Here is a 25,182-nt window from a genome sequence, read left to right on the forward strand (position 1 = left end):
CTGGGTTTGATACCTGTTTCTGCTACTGTGTCATCTGAATGAGTCAGCAAATGGAGGAGAAGGGGAAATCCTTCATTCACCTAATACAAGCTGAATTTCTTAATCTTTTGTTTGTATGGTAAATTCTGAAATGTAGATACTGTTTCATCTAACATGAATGTTTCAGTTGTCCTAGAAATAATCTGCAAAACCTCCTAAGTGCAATACTAATGCAAGTGAAAATTAAACATTTTCTTGGCGCTTAGGGGGAATGTGCCTTGTGTTCTATTGTAGTATCTTTTGGCCACTTCAATCAGCCTTTAGAGAATCTTAGTTTTCTGGCTCAAGCCGCAACTGCAGCTAGGGGAAGAATGGGCTCTCCAAAACATTGCTTGTAGACGCTGGTTTTACTACTTTGTGACCTACTATTTTCCTATATGTGTTTGGGTTGGAAATGAGGTCTGCCCCACCCCTGCTTCCATTAAAGTGTAGTGAAGACAAGGTGGAACAAGTTGCTTTGGAAAGCTGTTCCATAGAGATAGGTGTTCAGTAACAACTTGCAATGGGACTAATAGCTCCAGCACAAAAGGAATTGAATAGAACTCTTAGTAAAGAAAATAAACTTTACAGAATGCCAATGGAATAATATCATATCCTCAGCATGCCAATTTGTTATAAAGTACTCCATAGGTTTTGCTTTCTCGTGCCTTGCATGCATCTCAGTTTTGGAATTATTTGTGGGGGGCATCTGTTTCTTGGGAAAACACCTGTTGAAAGTCTTGTGAGTCTACTCAAACTAGTAGTCGGCCCATGACAATGGCTAGGTTTAGCAGAGGGTGATAACCCAGTGTTTCCCTTCCCTCACTTGTATCATTTGGAGGTCTGAGTACTTGGAAAACCACCAAGTACAACGGAGTCATGTTAACTACATCTTGTAAATCCAAAGAATTATGCAATTTCCAGTACTCAACAAATGAAAAGTCTACATATGGTTTTATAAGATAACCTTGATGAAGCCCCTAATATCTACCTTATGTTTTCAGAGAAAGCTGCATCAGGTAAGTCTTTAAATATAAAGACTCAAATACTGCAGAGTGTATGGTTATAAAAGCCAGTTTATTATTTAACGGCAGGGTTTTTCTGAGATAGATGAGTCCCCCTGAACCCAGTAATAATACAGGTCATGCTGCCCTTTTATTCTTCAAAACTTCTATTTTGGTTTGTGACTTGGACACGGACAATGAATGGAGAACCAGGGAAGCAGATTGCTTCAGATATTTGGATGTAGGAAGGGGTTGTGCAACGGGTCGGCCAGAGACCTGGAAAGGAAGCAATTTGTATTGGACTAAAGGAAGAAGAGAAAAGAAGTTCTAAGTTTCAGGGGTTGGCTGCAGAGACAGGCTTTCTGTTTAGAGATGATGCTGTTGCTTAGGAACTGGTGCCATTTTGGAACCTGCACCACCTACATGGTCCTACTGGCTTGCTGCCTCCCCGATCTGCGCATTTGTAAATAAACAGTTATTGCAAAATGCACCAGAATTCTCCATTGCTCTGTTATTCAGAAGAAAAACCGATCCTGCAAAGCTGCCCTGGAACCTTCACCACAAAGGGAAAGTGGGAGTGAAAACAATAACACTGACAGACATAAATAAACTGAAAACTGGCTTCCAGAAGTAGTTTGGTATCCTGGCTTGCTTGCTTTCTGAAATAAAGTTGGATTGCCATAAAAACATGTAGCAGAGTTCAAGCTCACTAACTGCTATTGCTCCCAAATGTAGTTCTTCTTGAGGAAGAGATGGAGCGAATATAAAACTCAGCTCCCTTGGCACCAAGAAGCTGCTAATTATATCAATTAAGCAAAACAAAAAAGCAACCACATGGCTCTCCTCTTTCTGCACTGTGTGATTATGGCTTCTTAAGCACTTTCTATTATGGTTTATACCTGGGATAATTGGGCAGATTAGGAGACAGGGTAGGCCAGTGCCAACTTGCTCCATTTCCACATAGACGTTGACATTTTTTATTCTGCTGTGCTTCTCAGATCATGCTGCAGTTTCCATCACAAGCATCAATCCTACATTGGGGTGTTCGTGTCACATGGAGGAACTCAGACGAGGCTCTGAGATTTTTTCAAGTGTAATGCTAAACTGTAGCACCCAGTGAAGGGCCAAACCAATCTGCCAGACTTTTCCCACCAATATTTTAACCCCATCATCTGGTGGATCTTCAGTATAAGAGTGTGTCCCAAGGTATTTATTTATTTATTGAATTTATATACCACCCTATACCCGCAGGTTCACAGAATAAAGGTACCGTGATTGTGCACATGCACTCTCACACATCACATCTTACATGTGAGGGCTCATCATTGAGCCCACCTAGTGACAGTGAAGGCAGGAAAACCAGGTGTCCCATTTGGGGATCAAGCCTGCAACCATGGCATTATCAGCACCCCACTCTAACCAACTGAGTTATCCAGTCGGGGAAATAAAGAGCCTTAGAATACAGTGGTACCTCGAGTTACAAACGCCTCAGGTTACAAACACTTCAGGTTACAAACTCCGCTAACCTGGAAGAGTTACCTCGAGTTGAGAACTTTGCCCCAGGATGAGAACGGAAATCGTGTGCCGGCGGCGCAGCAGCAGCAGCAAGAGGCCCCATTCGCGAAAGCACGCCTCTAGTTAAGAACAGTTTCAGGTTAAGAACAGACCTCCGGAATGAATTTAGTTCATAACTAGAGGTACCACTGTAATAGAATTGTAGATTTATTGCAATGTAGGAATGCTTTGCCCAACGTAGGGCTCCAACCCACGACCCTGAGATAAAGAGTCTCATGCTCTACCAACTGAACTATCTGTCTGACAACATACGGAGGGTTGCAGATAAAATCGCTTGCATCTGTTGGGGCCTTCATTTGTTCTCAGAAGGTGCCATATGAGCAACCGTATAACTTGGACATGTGAAAAAATTATTTCCCAGTCCCCCCCCCCCCCCCAAATCTTAGCACTCATATCTATAGGTAGGATTGCAAACCCTTTTTTCCTGGCAGGTCACTCACTTTTCCACATCAGTGTATCAACCAGGTCAGGAAAGGGTTTATCAGTCACATGCTTTGCCTGCCATGCAACTATTAAAATCACATAAATACTGACAGGAAGAAAAGTGGAAATTCTAGCCATGCCATAGGTTTACTCCATTTCACCATTATTGAATTAAATATATTGTGTGTCTGGTTTTGAAGTCTTGAACCATAGTGAAGATTAATTTTCATGGCGTTTCTCATCTGTCTTGTGGCTAGAGTACAGAACTACAAGAGAATGCAAGTTTCTCATATAATCTTTTGCACTTCCCCTCCCCCCTGAAAAAAATTATGTAGTACAGTACAGAAAAAAAATCTCTTTTGGGCTCTTCTACCATCCTATGTGTGGCTTAAAATGCAATAGGATCTTGAGTAAAAAAACCAATAACAACAGAACCTGCGTGCCTATACATAAGTATACAAACAATATTATAAAGTCCCCAATGTGCTTTTTATTGACCTTGATTAGGAAGATTCATGACCCTGAACCCTCTCACTTAAGTACATGACTTGTTACATTTCCCTTAGTGAAAAGCCAAAGAACAGGGAAGATGGGTGATTGGTCCCAGATGTTCTATACAGTAGATATGTCTGTGCAGTTGGGTTGATAGGTCCCATATGTTAAATACAGTAGATGTGTCAGTACAGCAGGGAGACTGACAACAGTTCCCATATGCTGATTTCTCTAGGAAAGTCTGCATACTTATTTCTATAATAGACTTCAGCGAACAGTCTTTTACAATAGGCTAACAGAGACACATAGAGTCCTGCTTCACTAGATATTCTTTTGCTCTGATGTCTCATTACTCTGAACCTGTTTATACACTCAGTTAAATTGGAAAATTGAATCTATCATAGCATCCCCCACTCATGGCCATTTTTTGTGGTAGACACAGTTTATTTTAAGAGAGTATTCCAGGCATATTGTTCAGGGGAGAATGAATAGGAGATGCCTCCCTCTCCCCCAGAAAGGTGCTATATCTCTGCTGTTCCTGAAAATATGAGCCTTAATTAACTGGGCAGATTCTTCTTTATTGTGAACATACTTCAAGATTGTGTTTTATGTCCTTTTCAAGAAAAAAAGATTCCTAAATATGAAGCACTCATACAGTCATACCTCGAGTTGAATGTGCTTCGGGTTGAGCGCGTTTGAGTTGCGCTCTGCGGCAACCCGAAAGTAATGGAGCACGTTACTTCCGGGTTTCGCCGCTCGCACATGCGCAGTTGCTCAAAATGACATCACATGCATGCACAGAAGTGGCGAAACGTGACTCGCGCACACGCAGACGTGCTGCCGCATCTTGTGTTCCATTCAGGATACGAACGGGGCTCCAGAACGAATCTCGTTCGTATCCTGAGGTACCACTGTACTTCATAGCTTCAGCTAATAATGCTATGAAAGCTGACTCGCCAATTGTGCTTTGTCTTTGTCAGGCAAATGGCTTGCCAATGGCCTAGAATGACTGATAGATGTCTTCTCAATGGGAGCTAATTGAAATAGCTGGAGAACCTTCCTGAGGGTTTCAAATGGAAGAGCTCACTATAACCTGGAAGCGGAGGGTGCAACCTATAGGCATGTGAAGAAACTGCAGTTCAGAGATACACCTTGTGGTGCAGGATGCCTTTCTAGGGCAGGGTGGTCCAATGCAACCCTTGACAACACTTGATGCCCCATCTAGCCCTCACACTGTTTTCCCAAAGCCAGGTAAGTGAGGCGATTGGCTTTGGGAAGGAGGCAAGAGGGCTCTGACAGGGTCCTAGAGTCCTCCCTCCTCCTTACCAAAGCCTAAGTAGTACTTTCCCAGCTTTGGGAAGGAGGTAGGAGGGCTCTAGGATCCTGCCAGAGCCCTCGTGCCTCCTTCCCAAAGCCCAGTGTCCCGTTTGGCCTCACTTCTTCCCACCCCATGCACAGCAAGGCAGTGTGTGGCCCATGGGTTCTGTATCAAAGCACTCTTGCGGCCCACTTGGTATGAAAAGGTGGACCACCCTGCTCTAAGGATATGAAATGGATCTGCTACATGCTAACTAAGTAACATTCTAGTCTGTCCTGTAGCTCCACAAACTAAACATTACAAAAAGTCTCCAGCCATCACTCCATCAAAAGGAAGCTAAATTCAAGGAGTACTGCCCCTGGAATTTCTCACCCCTAGGGCAAGTTCAAAGTTTGTAACAATACTTTCTTCTCACACAAGGCACAAAACTACACAATGGAAATCATGGGGCGCAGCTTCTAAGGCATAAAGCAGTTTCCAGTCAGGTTTCATCATTTTATTTAGCAATTGGCTACTATATCCTTTAGAACATAGAACACAAAAACATAGGAATGTAGAAAGCTACCTTATACAGAGTGAGACTCTTGGGTACACCCAGCTCAGTACAGTGGTGCCTTGCAAGACGAAATTAATTCGTTCCGCGAGTTTTATCGTCTAGCGAATTTTTCGTCTTGCGAAGCACGAAATCCCATAGGAATGCATTGAAATTCAATTAATGTGTTCCTATGGTCAAAAAAAGTCCAAACAAAGCCAAATTCGGTACAACAAGAGTTTATTAAGTGCTCTTTAAAGTCACACATACTGTAAAGAGCATTTCAAAAACTGAAGGAACAATAAATTCAAAAATTGAAGGAACAATAAAAATCATAAAAATTCAGAAAAAAACCACACAAGCTTCCAGATTCTTGCAAACCCCTCCCCAACACCAAGTCCTTGAATTCCAAACACCCCAACCCAAAATCCAAAAACCCCCAAAAAAGTTTTAAAAGTTTAACTTACCAAATGGCTGCAAAAGAAGTTTTGGAAAAGCTTCAAAAATCGCCAAAGTCTTCAAAAACCTCAAAAAAGGCTACCACACCACGTGCTATGAGTTGCTCCTCGAAGTCAAGTCGCAACTGCACCTCTTCAAGCAATGCACCTTGGGTTTTAACGGTTTTACGAAAAAGGAAACAAACTTGCAAGACGTTTTCATCTTGCGAAGCAAGCCCATAGGGAAATTCGTCTTGCGAAGCAGCTCAAAAACCGCAAAACCCTTTCGTCTAGCGAGTTTTTCGTCTTGCGGGGCACCACTGTATTGTTTACACTGACTGCCAGTGGCTCTCCAGGGTTTCAGTCAAGAATCTGTCTCATCCCTGTTTGGATGGGGGTTGAACCCAAGACTTTCCACAAGCAAAGCAGATGCTCTACCACTCAGCTATGGCTGTTCCTCAAGGAGGGCTGCTTTGCTTGTTTGTTGATTACTCTACAAGTCTGAAATTCACAATTACTTGATGGCTTCTTTTCAACTAGCTAGAAGGCTCACTTTTCTTGTGCTCCAGGAAAAGCTTATGCCTCATAAATTACCTTAACAATACTTAATGTGGCTTTGCCACAAAATCAGATCCATGCCAATAAATTATAAGTTGATGTTAAACACCCCAGTCTATTTCTGTTGCCTTTTATCCTTTAAACATTCAGTGGAAGATATTTCTTTCCTTTTCTTTTTTCTAAGAAGCAAAAGCACATTCTATCAAAAATGATTTATATGAAGCAATATTGCCCTTACAATGAGCTGTCACATTTCAAACAGATCAAAGGTGGCCTATGAAAGCGGGAACATGCTCTCAGGCTATGCTAATTCCAAAGTGATTCCTTTCCTTCCTTCCATCCGTCATCAGAATATATATGCTTACAACCGACTTGTCTGGTGGGGAAGGCTTCTCCTTTGTCAACATCAAAGCAACTGTCCCCGTGACTTCCAAGAAGTCACTCCTTGCATTTTAATGTTCAGCAATAATAATGATGATGATAATTACCCTATTCATGGGCTTAACATTTTTAAAGAAGTCTTTACTCTCTTTCTGTCTGCTTCCAAACTGTTTTTCCTAAAGACATGAAGAGAGGGTGGTGCACCAGTTCTATGGATTGAGATGTTTCACTGGTTCTTTGCAAGCAGTGTAATAGAAGTCAATATGTTGAAGGACAGCATTTATCGGGCAAATTCTTCTGTCTTTCCTTCTTCTTTGAAGTCAGTGTTGGAATAATTTTGCAATATGGGGTGACAATGGAAAACAGCCAGCTGGAACAATGGCTTCTATTGCATCTGCCTCCCCTTGCTTGGATTAAGCACATGCTGAGGAACTGATAGTCGCCAATTTCTACCTAGATGACCAGTGTTACATGTGTTTAGTCTGGGACATGGCACTTTGGCCCATTTTCCTCCCTCACTTTTTTCCTTTTGAAGAAGTTACCTCAATTATATAAAGGTGGCACAGTTGCTGAAACATGGAAACACCTCAAACGGGCTACAAAGAATAGCCCACGTACACACACACGAGCTTCTAAAGCACCCTTTATATAAGGCACACACTCTATTTCCACAAGTCAAGGAACCCTCTGAGGAAACCTTCACTGTAGTTTGGGGGACTGCAGTCAGAAATTGTACATTTCTTATTCTTTATTAATGTATATTTTGCTCAATGCCAAAACAGCCTTCCACATATAATATTACCAAAGTTGGGCGCCATGCTACCATGATGTAACATGTAAACATATACATAACTAGAGTGATATGACTTTGTGTGTGAAAGATAAAATTGCCTTAAGGATCAGAACCACCATGCTCAGGAAAAGGTGGCTGAAAGATCTTGAGCTGACTTTTGAAGAGGGCTTCAGAATCTGCCATGCTTCAGTTCTGATACTTGCAAATGAGGACATATGAGATGGCATTCTAAGCATCTCTGTGGGATGTGCATTCGAAATGTTGCAGAAAACCAAGCTGCTTCCATTGTCTTTTATTTTCATTTGAAAGACAAGCCTCAAGAGTCTTGTCTGAGCTTTTAATCCAATCAAGCTCTCTTCTTTTTCTCACTCTTACTGAAAACGCAATAATTATAACTTATAGCACCTGCTTGCTTTGGAAGTCTTTGGTTTACTTTTGGCTGGCAGAGAAACAGAGTGTACCCATCTGCTTTAGGTAAGAGCTTGTTGTAACCACAATGTTGTTAATTAGCCTGACACACGACTCTCCTAGAGTGCGCATGGTATGCCCTTACCACACCTATAAAACTGCTGGTAGACGGCCACTTTGCCAGGGAATCACGACTGAATCACTGCCTTAAATAAGGCCTAGCATCTGACATGTAGTTTAGAGTTTTTGCCATCAGGTGTAGATGTGCCTCTTCAAATCCTCTCATTTTGTGCAGACTGCAAATGAGAAGAATGCAGACGAAAGGAAGCACAAAGATTGCACAAAGGACTACTTCAAACTCTCTTGCCCTGCCTCACCCCATCATTAATAACTCTGTGCTGCTTCCTCCTCAGCCTTTTCTGTCTGCATCTCTTCAGAACAGAACAGCTTTGCCAACCTGGTGCCCTCCAGCCAGCACAGAGCTGCAAGTCCAAAACACCGAGGACAAAAGCTGCAATAGCAGGCGCTGCTAATAATTCATGGTTCTGCTTGCCAGAGGTGTAAGTGAGTGCTTCAGAACATATATGGAGCAGCCAGGCAACATCTAAAACAGCCTTTGCCAACTTGCTGCCTTCCAGATGTTGTCAGACTACAATGTCCATCAGCCTCAGCCAACAAATGCTGAACTCCTGTAACTTTTTATACCACAAATGTTCACTTTATTTTTTGTCTACTTTTGTTGTGCAAGTGGGCCCCACTCCCAGACAGCAAAAAGGCAATGACATTGTACAGCATCACAGAACACATAAAGTAGGATGGTTATGTGGACAGTCCGGCATCATTCCACCACTAATGCATTGTTATTGTACCAGTAACATGTTGCAGAATACACTCGCCAAAGAAACAAACAAACCCACATCAAACAAAGTCTGAAGGGCCATCTGTTAATTTTGATATATTACGGCATCATAAATACAAACACCTCCTGCAGCGTAGATTATGGGATTTCCCCCTCACCTCCCAATTTCAAACCTGTAAATATCACATGGAGAAACAATAAAGGCAATATTGTACAATTCTGCATCATCTACCGGTCCTGGCCTCCAATGTGCAAGCCTTTTAATACCCACACCGGTGTGGAATATTTTATGGAGTGCTGCTTGATTTCCAAGCAGTAGGTAAGTTAGCATTCTATGAAACGAAACACTTCAGGGCAAATGGAAAAACCACAGCCTCTAGGCAAATGTAAATAAACGATTCAGGTCCCCACTCAACTTGTAATGTTTGGAAGCCACTCGGCAGTGATCTATGGATGCTCCAGGTTGGCAATAAATATATAGAAGACTTGTGGAAAATTACTCATAGATTCTAAATGGAAGGAAATACAGACCTGGTCTTTCTTCTGATAAAATGACCAACCCTGGGAAGATACAGAAATAATAGAAGGGCATTTGACACAAAGCCAATTTGAATGAAGAAGTATTGGCAGCCCCAATGAAATCTGAGGAAATCAGCTTAGCTTCAGATATTGCTCAACGCACAAAGCAGCCTGCTAAGGGGGAAACTGTTTACTCAATGACTTTTCATCTCTCTCAAATCAGACCTAATTTATCCTAATAACTACTAGTCTAATGGGACTTAATGAGGGCAGGGAGATCTCCAAAGAGTGGTTTCCCCCCTCTATTAAATCTGGATGCAGGAAACAAATTGCCATTGTAGAGGGGGTTTTGGTTTCTTCTTTCTGTAGGGAGGATGCAATAAACACTCTTTCTCCTCCTGTGATGGAACTCCTATTTGGGGACTTCCCTGGCTTTTTTCTGGCCCATGTAGGACCAGTCTGGATAGTTAGCCTTGGTGAAGACTTGACGTTTTCATCCCCAAAAAAGTTTTTTATTTGCGTTTCCATTGAAATGAGACTGCATTTTAATGTTTTAATGTTGTATTTTAATCTTGTTTTTAAAGTTGTATTTCAGTCAATTTGTTTTATATCGGTTGGTAGCCACCCTGAGCCCGGTCTTGGCTGGGGGGGGGCAGGGTATAAATAAAATGTATTATATTTATTATTATTATTATTATTATTATTATTATTATTATTATTAAGAGGTCTGGCTTGTTTTTATCAGGTAAAATATCTGTATAAACTAGTTTGCATTAAAATTGCCTTCCCTTGATGTGTCCTACCCATTCCTGCAGATGCGATTTAACAGCTGTAGTGTGTAACACTCTTCATCAATAGCAACCTGACAGCAATACTCATGGGTATGGTGGCTTAAAACAATTTTATGAAAGTGGAATATCTGTGGCTATATCCATAGAGAGGTGGGGGGGGGGGATTATAGGTTATACCTCCATAAGATCATGGGTAGGCATTTGACTCAAGTTGCATGACCTGGAGGCAATTTTGACCATTTGCAGTGGGAGTTAATGTTCAATCCAAATGTTATAAACACGGATGGAGTTCAGATGTGACATTCACTCTCATTTCTATATCTTCATGCCCAACATCACATACAAAGTGAGGATCTATGATGAGATCCATGTACTGTACTTGAGGAGACCACATATTTCGCTGCAGTGTGGTTCATGAACCACAATGCCATTAGAAGTGGAAGATCTAACTTCAACATATTAAAATGCATAATCTTTGGTATTTGATCTCAGGATTCAACTGAAGGAAACCATTCACAGCCCTTGTTTCTTATGGTTATTACATCAGTGAGTGGTGCTCATCATGCAACCACCATGAACAAAAGTTCCCAAGCTGGGTCAGTGTGAACTCTTCTGAGTTAGAAATGGGTAAATATGGCCAGTCTTGTTATGCTAAACAGACATCACAGGGGAAAGAATCATATTACCATATATATATATTTTAGAAAAACATTTTTTGCACTACTACTGGTCAGACTAAATGTGGGGTTCTTTTTGCTAAAAGACATGCAAAATGCCAGAAGAACACTGGCAACATCATGTGGTCTCTCAATCAAAAATTCTAGAACATTAAAGGTATGAGACAATTTCAGGTAGTGCAGATGGGCCCTGTATTCCCAGGCTTAATCCTCCCAAAGTTAGGTCTTTCCACTCTGTCATTTTCCTGCAGGGTATAAAAGCAGCAGCTGGCTACCCCAAAGAATGCCAACCAAATGGAAGCAAGGATGAGAGAACAAATACCCAGGTATGATTACTATTGCAATCATTCAGATATACGGAGACCTGAATAACGTTGGTTTAAAGACTTATGGCACACTGTTTCTCCTTTCCACAGTACGAGCTATATACTTATATGATTCACTTTGGTGGAAGAAAAGGATCTCTCCACACAACAAATGCTAATTATTCAGTTTCAGCCAATACATTACTGCTCATTGTTGAGGGGGAGAGTACCGGTAGATGCTTCATGTGCTTGGATGCTCTCCAGACCACATGATTGGAGGAGAAAGTTCAAAATCACCTCTTTTGTATTGAAAGTGCACTTGCTTTGAAAGAGATCCTATAAGAATCTGACTTGGATTTCATTGGTAAGTCCATACTCCCATTTGCTTCGAGGAGACAGTTCCTGCAATAAGATCTTGTCCCTTTCAGAGAGCAAACTGCCTCAAAAACAAAAGAAAATGGCCATTCTCTGGGACAGCGAAAGCTCATATGTCCCACAGCTAAAATGCAGTCACCTCTGGGCTGGATGGTTTTAACAGCACAGCTGTGCGAGGGAGGAGGGAAAGGAAATTATGATGTGGAGAGCTGTTTGAATTAGGAATCACAGAGGGATTGTACAATGAATGGCACTGCATAATGACTTGCCATGGAACTAGGCAAAGCATCTGTCATTAGGAAAATTATCTTTTAACATCTCCGAAGATCATGTTTATTCATCCCAAAGGTAATACCTTTGTCCATGTGCATTCTCTATTGGCCTCTTATGGAGGCTTATAACTCAAAGACTAGATTGTTGAGTGACAGCATTAAAAAGCAATTTCATCAGAACATGGCTGTTACAGGGTGCTATCAGACAGTGGGTTTTGCAAGTGTCATGCTTGCAGATTGAGTGCCCTACACTAGCAAGCCACATGGGGACTAATCTCTATACTAAGAATTCCTAACACCAGCAGGATGAGTGACATGAGGGAGAACAGCACAGTACAAATTGGTGGTGGCAGCACAGCCCTACTTTATATTTCGCATTCCCTGCGGTAACACACTTTTTAGCATTGGATTGGAACAAATGGTAATTTAGGTTCCACAGATAGTCATTTGCTGCAACTGAGCATTAAAGAGTGGGTTTTCATGGGGAAAGTGCTGGGACATGAAATAGAAAAAGTGCTCAGACACTGCGCTTTAAAATGCAGACCTGCTACTAGAAAGCATGGGGCAAAGGTAAGTGGATGAGCCCCAAGACTAGGTGTCAGGATCATATTTCTCTTCTGTTGAAACAGCTTTGTTGTATCCTGGTTCATTTCCAAGCTCAATCAAAGTCCTGATACTTACCTTTAAAGCTCTATAAGGCTTGAGGCCCAGGTATCTTTTGGACTAGCTTCCTCCATACCAATCTATCTACTGAGATGTTTTTTAAGCAGATGGGAGTAATATGTTTTATTCCACTGTGTTTCTTGTACTTTAAGGTGACTCCAGGTAACCTGTTTATTGGGCACTCATCCTGATCTTTTGTTGAGGTTAGTGATATTGAACCAAAGCAGGTATTATCGCACATTTCCCAGTGCATTTTGCCATTATTTTCCTTATCACAAAATGTCCTATATTTTGGGGAAGCGAATTTGCCGACATGTAATGGAAGCACCCGTAATGCTGTGTGTAACTCGTTGTGTGACAGAACTACTGCTGCCCCGTGGCCATTTGGCTCCAGAGTCTATGAACCTTTTCTGTGTTTACAAACTAAGGATAGCGTTTCATGCTTCTGCTCAGTTGGGCTCTAGTCCATGAAAGCTTACAACTGTTCAACTGCTAATCCTGGTCCCAGAAAGAACTCAGATAGAGTGGCAACCACATCAGATGTCTCCGCACTCCTGCTTCCAACTTCCTTTAGCTCAAATTCCGCACTATTACCTTTTTCAAGGAAAGAAATGGAACCATGGATTTAGCCAACCAAGGTACTACAATAAGACATAAGGCGGTATTAGGAACATAGGAAGCTGCCTTATAACAAGTCCGACCATTGGACATCTATCTCAGTATTATCTAGTGGCTCCAGGATTTCAAACACAGTTCTCTCTTAGCCCCACCTGAAGATGCCAGGGATTAAACCTGGGACCTTCTGCAAGCAAAGCAGGTGCTCTATCATTAAGATATGATCCTTCAAAAAAAAATTTTTAAGAAATGCTTCCAAGTATTTGTGTCTGTCTGAAAATTACCTCCCAGTTCTAAAATTTCTGGTGCTTTGTACCATATTCTTTTCTCTAGCACCTGCTCAGAAGGCTGGAAGCCTGCCCTAAAGGTTCCTATGAAAACCTTACTGGATTTTTTGGAGGGGAAATGTGATGCCTCAGTGGTAGAGCATCTGCTTTGCATGCAGGTCCCAGCATCTCATGGTTGGGCTGAGAGAGATTCCCATCTGAAACCATGGAGAACTACTACTAGTCAGTGTAGGCAATGCTTAGTGAAATGGACCATTGGTCTGGCTCAATCCAAGGCAGCTTCCTATGTTCCCATTTCACCCCAACCGCTAAAAATATTCTTGTTTAGACAAGCCTACTCAGATGCTTAGAACGCTGAGGTAATTCTATTCTGTTTTAGTATTTTAGTATGCTTCTGAGGTGTGTTTTTTAACCAATCAAGTGGCGTATAATTTTTTTGAAATAAAAAAATAAAGAAAATAAAGTATTGAATAACACTTGTTTCAGAGATCCCATAACAGCTTAAAGGGACAATCCATTAGGACTTACAGTGATTGAAGGTTTGGAAGATCCCACAGAGCTTCTGCAGGGATACGACTGAGCTGATTGTTCTGTAACATCCTATAATTAGAAGGAAAAAAATGACAACTTTAAAAAATAACCCTCAACAAAATGGGGTATACAGAATTCCAACCCCCCCAACAAGATTTCAGAATATAGGTGCTGTTCAAGGCACAAAACCTTCAATTAACAAGGGCACAGGGCTGCTGAATACAGGTCTAGGAATGGCATTCCAAAGCCTATTTGTCCTGAAACCGCAGACTTCATTGCTTGCATGGATTGTGGGACTCTGGCAGAAATGTAAACCTGTCAAGGGCTAATGTTTTCTCAATGTAAAATCTATACAATGTTACCTCGGGTTAAGTACTTAATTCGTTCCGGAGGTCCATTCTTAACCTGAAACTGTTCTTGACCTGAAGCACCACTTTAGCTAATGGGGCCTCCTGCTGCCGCCGCGCCACCGAAGCATGATTTCTGTTCTCATCCTGAAGCAAAGTTCTTAACCCGAGGTATTATTTCTGGGTTTGTAGTGTCTGTAACCTGAAGCATATGTAACCTGAAGCGTCTGTAACCCAAGGTCCCCCTGTACAAAGTAGCACCACGATTCCTGTGACTTAGTATATCCAGGTGAACACCTGGAATTAATTGGGAATTAGTTTAGGGGAAAGGCCACTCTGTTCATAATTATTGTTACTTTTTACATAGCACCATCAGTGTGCATGATGCTTCACCAGGTATAAAAGGACACGTATCTGCCCAAGCAACTGACCATTTAAAATCTGACACAGGAAAAGTGATAGAAGAGCATGATGTAAATTGAAACCGGGATAAAGAGGGAAGTAATGAGAGATTGTTTCAGTTCCCTGTGCTTAGGCTTAGTTATAGGTGCGACACAGAACGGCATGGGAACTAGGCGTTATGGAAAAGGTGGCTTCTGAGGAGGGATCTGAAAGAAATAGCATGCAGGTGTCTGGAAGAATATATGCATTCCTTTTGTGGAGAATATAGATACTGTGGAATTTCATCGGAGTTGTGATATTATATTACCACAATGATTTTTATTCTGAAGAGTAATTTTAGGCCTCTTGACATGAGTTTTTGGGACACCTCAGAAAAGTGAGAATTTCTTGCACAATGTTATGCCTAGGGATGGATGCAACTTCAGATTCTGAATATGCACACTTGTTCCGATAAAACCCCAAACAAGGGCACCCAATTTCAAAACTGGTAAAAGTATCACATATGTCATGTGTTCTGCCCATTTCGTACTTCTCTACTGCTACAAAAGGTTTCCTTGAGGTATCTGGCGCTGATCTCCACAAACAGGAAAAATCATGTAGTAAAGTCCTTCTGGGACTGTACGCTTCAGGCTTCAAACATGGAATCACATTTTTTATGCAACCCTCACGTTAAACTTTCTGCAGGCAGAAAATGGCACAACAGAGAGAAAGGTTCCAGCCAAAAAATCTCCCTCATGCATGAATGCACCTGGCTTCAGGGGCGTAGGAAGGGGGGCGCAGGGCACCCTGGGTGTCATCCTGAAGGGGGGGGACATTTGGCGCAAGCCCCCCCCCGCCCGCGACTTCCCCAAGCACAGCAAGCGGCAAAGTTGCAAAGCAGCTGCTGCGGCTCTTCCCCCTTCCCCAGCTCACTGTATGTTTCCAGGTCGGGGGGCGGCCCCCAGGGAGGATTGCGCAGCTGTGCCGAGATCAGCCCCATGGGCAGATCACCGCGCCCCCGGGTGCACAGCATGTGTGCCACTCTGGGTGCCAAAGCACCCAGCTCTGCCACTGCCTGGCTTCACAAGCTCTGATGATCAGCTGATGTTGGGGCATGCACCATGTGCTGAAAAAGATTCCATACTCCTGACTTTAGAAAAGTATTATTATTATTATTATTATTATTATTATTATTATTATATGCACAGAGCTTAGAACTTGGACTGTGCTAGTAAGCCTTTATGGAGATGCATCACAGCTCAGTGGAACACCACATACTTGAATGTAGAAGGTTTGAGGTTCAGTGACCAGTATCACCAGGTAATGCTACAACACACCCACAGCCAGTCAACATAGATAGTACTGTGTTAGATTGGCCAATGGTCTGGCTTCCTACAAAGCAGCTTCTTATGGAAATGGTAGAGCACAGAAGGTACCGTCTTCCACCCACCTCTTTCTTTATTGCACTGGCTTAGCATGTTATGAACAGCCAGGGATAAATGACAGACGTCACAGTCAAAAGGAGTAGTAAAGCTGCACTGTGTGGGGCCAGGCAGCTCATTTCTCTTTTTGGAACAATGGCTCTAATCACAGGGCTCAGCGGACATGCTGCAGTTTACACTGGGAGTAGCCTGCCAGCCCCACTGCTTTCAGTAAACATCTCTGACTAATGATAGTAATTTGCATTTACCCAAGTAAACACTAGAAGCACAACGTGGACAGTGCAGGTCCCTAGGGTGCTGTGTTTTCTTTCTTCAGTACAAAACAGCAGAGGACAAAAGGTGATTCCCAAGAAAAATACTCATCGTCATATTAAAGAACACCCAAATGAAGACAAACAATCAAAGATAGTTTCACAGATCTAGTATATATGAAATGTAAGAAGAACCCGACTGGATCAACTTGCTATAACTATGCCTTTTAAATATATTGAACAGTGATACAGAATTATATATAAATAGCAAAGTTGCTGAATGTGATCCAGATAATAAACACATGGAAGCAAAATATTATAAATTAAACAAATTCAAGAAAACTCTTTAACAAGCTCATTGACAGGTTAACAGGTTGCTTTATTCATGAGTGATCATGGGGGAAATGGAGATGGGAGGCACCAGCTGGGGAACCTCCAAGGGAACCCCCAAGGGGCTCAGAGCCGGACGATTGGTGGCAGAACAATGATGAGTGGTCAGAGGGAGCAGACTGGAAGGAGGAGGTGTTGGAAACTGAAGACGTAACATGGTTTAGTGAGCAGGGAGAGTCTGTGGCAGAGAGCAGTCTAGCACCAGAGGCAGAGGAGGAGGCTGGGGAGATGGGGGGCCAAGAGGCAACAATGAGTGGGGTTGGTGATGAAGCCAAGCAGTCTCCTTCTTCTGCTGCAACCAGCTCCCCTCCAGCCTGGTCTCCCAGAACCAGAAGAGGTATGAAGAGGGCAGAGTAAAGACAGGCAAACTGAAGGAGCCTCAGATTGCTTGGGAAGGAGCTGGGGAGGAGACGACTTAGGGAGCTGGGCGAAGGCAGAGACCTTCAGTCCTCACAACTACCATATTGGGGCAAGTTCTACTGAGAAGAGCTGCTGTGCTCATTTGGCCTGGCCTCCTAAGCTGTTTTTAAAAAAATAAATATTATTTTATTATTATTATTTATTCATCAAAAGATCTCAGCGTGGTTCACCAGAGAGTTAACTCAGCTGACACGGTGTGAATGATTGCTGACCTGCTACTGACCACTCACCTTGATAGCTGTTCAGGAAACCCTGGGACTGCTGAAACCTCTATCTTGTGGGTAAGTGGTGCCATTTTCACTACATAAGCACCAACACTCACACCTGAACATGAAAACAGGGGGAAGCAAGTAGGATCTGCAACAAAACACTGCGATGTGGTGCACTCCCTGTTCTTGATTCCTGCAACTCCATTGCCAGCTGTATGCAGGTATGGTTCATATTCATGTGCATATGATAGCAAGGTTTCCAGTGGGACTCTGGTGGGTGTGGGTGTGCGCACGCTTGTATGCACATTTGTATGTGTAATAGAGGCAGGGCAGGGCTCTGGGGCTGATCCACTTCTCCCTGGAGAATGTCTCTGTATGTTTATTTGCTCCCTTTGGTTTTAATGATTGAGCAAGATGAAAGGGAGAAAGGTATAGATCAAGGGCTGCTTGCCCGCCACTCCAGGGAGGGATTTAAAGAGACAGCATCGATTCATGTGTTTCCCCATGCCTTCTGGGGAAAGCCATTCATTTAATCATAGGAATGCTTTCCCACACAGCCCCACATCTGAAGCAGCCTCTCCCGCCTAACTGACTGACACTCCGTGAAGCCTATCTCAATGACTCCTTGCATGTAACAAAAACATTCTCACCCAAAGCTTGGAGTTGCTATTCTGCCTGAACTGTTCTTCTTCTCCCCACCCTCCCACAGAACAGCATGTTGTGCATATACAATTACAATTCTTCTTGTGCAACACATTTTAACTAATCAGTTGGGGGAGGTGTTTGTTGTTTTCTTGCTAAAGTTTCCTCTCCTCCACCTCACAGATTCTCTATGCCTGAAAGCTCTTGCATGAAAAATTACTACAGAACTAGGTTCAAAAACCTGGGTTTGTTCACATGACCAAGTTGGCATGTTGGAAATGTAGGGATGAAAGGATCTGTATGGTGAACTGCTGACATGACACTGTATAACCAGACTGAATTATGGGTATATAATGGGTTCTACATATTGAAGTAATACCTTACATATTGAAATCCATTGTTGCTAAAAATTAAACTCAATGTGAAGGACCGCCAGGGATTGCCCCATTTTCCCCTAGGCTTCCCTCCTGTGTGGATGCAGGATCAGGGCCCCCATCAGCTGTGCTTGCTGGTGAAAAATGACTGGGTGATAAACCAGGTAAGGAACAGCTGGGGAGAGGCTCGACTGTTGAACATGACATTTCAGAGTTCCTTATGACTAAGGAAGAACAGAAGGGCTGGGGTAGAGAGGGCCTGCTCCCATTTCTAGCTGACCTGAAATCCAGCAGGGAGAAGGTGCTAGGAAGGAACATGAGAGGCTGGCAAGCTACAGGGCAAGGTTTGAGGCCTCAGCCTCAGCCCAACTGGTGTCCCAACAAGGAACTGGGGGAAGGGTATATGAAGCAACACTGGGTCCCTAATAAACAATGTGTGCAGGAAGAGAGGGACTGGGTACAGGAACACTGGGCCTTTTGAATACCCACCAGTTACCTCAGTTGTGGTGCTGATGATGCCAAGGTCACAGGTTTGGTCCCCATACAGGCCAACCACATATTCCTGCATTACAGGGGGTTGGACTAAATTATCCTCGGGATCTATGATTCTATGATGTACCCCTGCTCATGGAAGCCCAGCACCCTGCAGAACTGAGTACTGGTGCACCAGGTGATGGAAGGGCACACAAACGCTCTGGGCAGCCCCACAAACGGAAAGCTGTATTAGATGTTTTGACATGCTGGAGCTGGGGTAGGTGGGGAGAGGGAGAGACAGGCAAAGCTTGTCCCACATGCTGTTTTCTGGATGTTTTAATTTGCATTCCTTGCCTGGGGCACCTTGGGCTGGATGAAAGTAGGAGCCTTCCCGCAACCCCTACTTGGTGGTTTTTCAGGCCTCGTTCCAACAAGCCGCTGGAGAGATTCACCTCTGTGTCCCATGGTCTCTCCTCAGCTTGCGCCCTCCCTCGTTATCCCACAGTTCCAAAAAAGGTGAAATAAGCAAAAGTTGGTTCTGTGTGCTCTCACGGAAGCAGAGTGGCACTTTAGACTTCAAAGAATTGCAGCTACACCCACTTGCCTAGCAGTCAGATCACTCCTAGAGCAGCACCCACTGGGTCATTACAGGAAAAGCCTCTCACCAGGTTCTCAGCAGGAAACACTAAATCAAGCATGCACTCTGTGTGGATATAAGCATAGCATATCGCTACAAACAGGACCAACCCTACCAAGAAGCAACATGAAGTAGTTTGCTTCAGGCAGCAGATTTCAGAAGGCATGCTGTTTTCCTGGCTTTCATCTCCCTCTCACTGGAGAAAAATGTTTCTGGGCATCATGTTACTTTTTGCTCGAAGTGCAAAAGCATCTAAGACCCCTAACCTGTCTATAACCTGGCAAAGAACTCAGATTCCACAGGGAAATGTTGGGACAGTTTTATGGAGCGGTTTGCTGCTCCTTGGATCTTATTGTTTTAGCTGTTTTAATTGTTTTAATTTTAATAGAATGTTTGCCATAGCATGGGCTGCACATGGGGTATAAATTCAATTGCAAAAATATTGAAAATAAAAATGGTTATAACATGGCAACATCCTTTACTCTGGATAACGGAAGAGCAACTTTTCTAGGTGGGATGTTTCTCCATAATCCTCACCCTCCCACCCCCTGCAAAAAAAGAGAAATATTTGCTGGTCATTCCCACATTGGTTGGGATAGACTGAAGTGGTGGTGGTAGGCTGCTTCAGACTTCCCCTATTGTGTAGAAGAAGAAGAAGAAGAAGAAGAAGAAGAAGAAGAAGAAGAAGAAGAAGAAGAAGAAGAGTTTGGATTTGATATCCCACTTTATCACTACCTGAAGGAGTCTCAAAGCGGCTAACATTCTCCTTTCCCTTCCTCCCCCACAACAAACACTCTGTGAGGTGAGTGAGGCTGAGAGACTTCAGAGAAGTGTGACTAGCCCAAGGTCACCCAGCAGCTGCATGTGGAGGAGCGGAGACGCGAACCCGGTTCCCCAGATTACGAGACTACCGCTCTTAACCACTACACCACACTGGCTCTAACCACACATGCAGAGGGGCTATGGGGCCAGATAACATGGATGCAATGGATGGTGAACAGCTAGCAAATGTGGCCCAGTTCTCTCCTTTATTGCGTGAGTTACTTAATGGCCAAAATAAGGCTCATCCCTTGTTGAGCATAGGCAGGGAACTTCTGCCTCCTAGCTGGGCACTGTACCTGTGATAATCCCCATGGACAACATAACCTGCGTTTATATCTCATGCTAGTTCTATGCAGCCATGTGGACTGGCAGAATAGAGCAGGGGGATATGCCTTTAGACTCTTGGAATGAGAAGCACAGGAACAGTATGGGCATGAAGATAGGGTCACCTGCATGTTTTCCTTGGCGATACACCCCCCATACTTCTGAGATGATAAATCCTTCATGTCGAAATGAAAGCTATAATGCTCAATCCTTTTGTTAATATGGATGCCCAAGTTGTGTTCCTGTCAAGTGCAATGAAGCTAAGAGGTCGGCTTCTACTTCATCACATCTCACAGGATTGCTTTGGATGTACCTGAGGATGCCCAAACACAGATTTCCGTGCCATTTGAGATTGCCACAGTTCCTCTGTGCACTATGCCTCCAGCCTCAGAAAAATAACTCAAGCAATGCTTTCTCTTGATGCCAGCAGTTTTTGCTACTACTATTATTACCTGCAGGAGGTGCTGTTTTAGTTTCAATGAGACCTGCATACTTCCAACATTCTTAGCTATTTCACTGGGAAGCGCTCCAATGTAAACTGATAAAAAGAGGCATTCAGAGCCCATGAGTTCCCTGAGCATAGTGTTGCCCTTGTTGAAACAGGGTGGGTTTGCTGTGGTTTTCTTGGTTTCTTTGATTCGGTGCCTAATGCAGACTGTGGATAAAGCAGCAACTCATCTCTAAACCCAGGGATTTAGGGCAGGATTCTTTAGAAGGCCTAGTAAACAGCACTGCACTCTCTAATCCCGGGAGCAGGTTACTACCTGCTTGGTTCATATAAACTTTGTCGGCTACAGCGATTTCACATTGTGGTTGAGTTCCAAACATGCCCTCAGGACTGAAATGTTTATTGCAGAAGAGAAGGGATTGTAAAATATCTCCTTGGAAAAAGGGAAGATGAAGAACTGAGAACCTAAATAAACACTCACCAGAACCGGATTGCTGTTGCAAAATCATTAACAAATGAAAATAAATAAATAATACACCATAATATCGGGGGGGTGCATTTCCTATTAAGGCAATCACAGATGACCAGAGGAAAAAATATCCAATTCAGTTAGCCTGTCCTGCAGTGATTGCTATGAATGAAGTGTTAATGCAGGGCAAGTACCAGGGACAGAGCTATTTCAGAAAATGAGAGATCACAGAGGTGTAGCTATAAGTCCAATGCCTTTGCATTGATTCTGGACTAATAAAGACCATATGAAGCAACTGGAAATGTATATTATAGGCTACATACAAACACCTACCAAGCCAAAATCACAGTTCTGGTTCCCTTGCCATTTCTTTCCACCCACATCCTACAAATGCAGTCAAGCATGAAAGTCAAAAGTTGAGATACTGTCCACTGTTATTTGGGGCTTATCAAGAGCCACAAGGATTTCTTAGCACACTGTATAGAGAAATCCCAGCCCCTACAACTGATACATCATCACAGTGAAAAAACTAGATGAGGAAATGAAGGAGACACGAATAACTTTAAACACTGTGTTGTCCTTGTATGAATTGCTGACAAATAAAAACAGAAGAAAAATAACTTGAAATATATTGATTCAAGAGCAAGCAAGTGTTGAAATTAAATACCCTAGAGACAATGGAATTCCAGTGGTGTATTAGGATTTGAGCAGTTATTTAGCAGCCCTGAACATTTTGCAGCTGCTTGGATGGCAATCTCCCACAAGCATGATTTGGAAGAAATCAGATAGAACCCAGCTCCAAGGAACATTTGGTACATAGCATTTCTGTGATGATATTTATAATGGTCTCTAATACATGGGAATTCAAGTGAACCACATATCCACAGGGATGGACCCCATGACCTAAATGCCTGTTTGGAGAACAAGCATAAAGCAGTAAACTAAAGAAATTGTAACTTACAAAATCTTTAAATTGTAGAGGCCAGAAAATGCTTTCCCTGGAATCTTAGAGAGTTGATTTCCAGATAGGCGCCTGTAATAAACAAAAGAGACATGGTCAAGATAACAAGATAACATATTTGAAAGTCTACTAGTGCCTTTTGTAAGGAAATAGGATTATGACCTGGAGCGAAGTCTCTTGCTCCTGAGCTAGATATAGCTTTGTGAGCAGAACCAACAGTCATTTCAGGAAGAAGGTATTTCTAAAACTGCTGTGAACAATTCTATATGTTCCTCCCATCACTGTTCATGCTAGCCACATGGAAGGCAGTATCCGGTATCAAGGTCCTACTCTTGGCTTCATAGCTAAGGTTTCATTGGCTGAGTTTGCACATAAACCCATATTGCTCTTCCCGGGGCATCTCAGTAAAGCCAAGGTTTGGCTTAGAATGTTGCCCAAAGCCAGGATTGTGGTTTCCTTAACCATAGTCTATAGCCAAGTTTTGCTCATATGGTTAAGGAGGAGAGACCTGAACCATGACCCTCTTATCAAATGACATGCTAAACCAAACCTTGGCTTAACTGCTGTCCCATGCTAGCTGAGCCCTGAGAGAAGCAAAGGTGGAGTGAGCTCTTATCTGGGAGTTGACGTGTTTGTGCTGTCCCATTAAGCCATACTTTGGCTTACCGTGACAAGCAAAAAAAGAGCATTGTGTTGTGGGGTATGTCTAAAGTACCGGTAAGTCTGTTAGGAAAAGGTTAAGATATTACAAAGCTGCCCAGTGGTTGGGGCAACCCAGTCAGATGGGCAACATAACAACAACAACTCATTATAAGTTTGAATGCCGTAAAAATGTGTTCTTATGGAGTTACAACTCAAGATATTCATAGAGAAAATATTTCTTGAAGGCTGGGATAGCTGAAAAGAGTCTCCATGTTCAGAGGCAGTATAACAGATACTGGGGACAAACCAGAGGTGAGGGATGTTGCCTTTCCTCTCTTCTAGTAAGTTTCTCAGAGGCAACTCGCTGACTAATTTTGGAAATAGAATTTTGGCCTAGGTAGTCTTTTCAGTCTGATCTAACAAAGCTCTTCTTGTGTTTGTAAGAGTCTGCAGACTTTCTGGAGTCATCCAAATACAATGACATGGACATAATACCAGTCACTTTTCGTCTGTTTAAAGTATGATTGCTTTTGTGAATGCATTTATGCACATAAGTATACAAGTCCTGCATGTCTCTCTCCTTCCCTGGGATTTAAAGAAATGGCGCCCATAATTAGTCCCATAAAAGCATAAAGAATACAGGGTCATCTCTTTAATATACAGGAGCAGGTTTCAACCTGCCTTCCTTATAGTACACCACCAGCTGCCTTGCAGTTTCTGCTTACTGTCACTCTGGGACTCTTTAACTTTTGATATTGCTTCTTTGGATTGATTTCTGCTCCCCTGAAGGGGACGGTGTCTCTGATGGGAGATGAGACAAATGGTGGTCACGCAACACATTTTGTTTTATCCTCCTTTCTATGCATTTTCTATAAGCTGCTATTTCCTGGGGACTAGATTTCTAACCCTTAGAAACCTGAACAGTTTGTGTAGAGTGCCAAAAGAGCAGCCACATAAGTGGGGGGGGGGATGCTTGAGACTGTCCCCTGCATGTTTATCTTTCTATATCCTAGTTAGTAACATGAGGTGAGGAGCGCTGCTCTGACGGTTACCTTTCTCCACACACAGACAGGAGTAGTTTTCCAAAGGCTCTTGTGCCTTGCACTGAAAAGGAAGGGATGAAGCACTGAACTCAGACTGGGAGGGACAGGCAAGACTCCGGTAGACTGTGTGTGCGCGTACGAGCTCCTGTATCATCAAGTATATAGGGAAAGTTTAGTTTGTTGTGCTTGCCCTTTCGTGGGGAGAGGGGAGGGGAGCTTGAGGCGTGTGCCTAGTGTAATATGCTTTTACCACAAACCAACAGGGAGAGAGGAGCTATGCCACTGAAGCTGTCAACACTGGTTTCAGTTCCCTATCATTAATCACTCAGACTATTTAGCCCTGTATATCCTGACACAATAGCATTCTGTGCACAGGGTGTCACCCCCCACCCCACTCCCATTGCATTTCCAGTGTTTATTGTCAATCAGCAAAACCCATTCCTGCCCGGTTCCACTTAGTTTCTTTGCTGACTGCAACTTTCTCACACAAACATCCACCTGCCTGATTCTCCCCATCAGAGGGAAGACAAAGTTGTATGCCTTGGCTCAACAAAGTCACTTCCATTTTGATGACTGAAGTGACAAGTGGATATGCTGCAGCTTAGGGCTGTTCTCAGCTTCCAGGGCTGTATCATGGGCTCTGTATTGTGCTCCTTCACGACTCTGCTTCATTAGGCATTTTACGCCCCCATCTTTCTGTAGACAGTTTTCCAAGAGGTACACACAACTGGTCTGCCATGTACACTGTGAAGTAACTTCAGGGGACGTAGACAGAAGCATTGGCCAGAATTCAACGCAGCGTTAAGTGGGAGATGCATGAGTGGAATGAACTCTTCTGGTGGGGATTTAGAACAGATTTAGAGCAACAACTTAATTGAATCATGCCCACTTTTTGTGAGGAAGGCAGTCTATGAATCCATTTCCGCATGGAAAAAATCAAAGAAGTTGCTATCCTCTCATACCCCAGGTTTCATCCATCCCAGTATCTGTTCCTTTGAGTAAAGAAAAGTGCCAGCCCAACAAAGTTCAGTAAAAACTGCTGGTTCTGTTTGTGTGGTTATTCTTCTTGTGAC

General features: G+C 43.0%; 1 protein-coding gene across 1 annotated transcript in view; it reads right to left on the minus strand.

The window, feature by feature from the left end:
* Window positions 1-25,182, minus strand: part of LGR6 (leucine rich repeat containing G protein-coupled receptor 6) — a 139,302-nt gene that overhangs the window by 54,998 nt on the left and 59,122 nt on the right. Inside the window, exons 3-4 of the mRNA XM_081009816.1 lie at window positions 22,425-22,496; window positions 13,831-13,902 (exon numbers count right to left, since the gene is read on the minus strand). Of these exons, the coding sequence (XP_080865942.1) occupies window positions 13,831-13,902; window positions 22,425-22,496 (144 nt within the window). The remainder of the gene's footprint in view (window positions 1-13,830; window positions 13,903-22,424; window positions 22,497-25,182) is intronic.

This window comes from Podarcis pityusensis (assembly GCF_964106645.2).
Source record: "Podarcis pityusensis genome assembly, chromosome: 6".
In the NCBI taxonomy this organism is placed as follows: Eukaryota; Metazoa; Chordata; class Lepidosauria; order Squamata; family Lacertidae; genus Podarcis; species Podarcis pityusensis.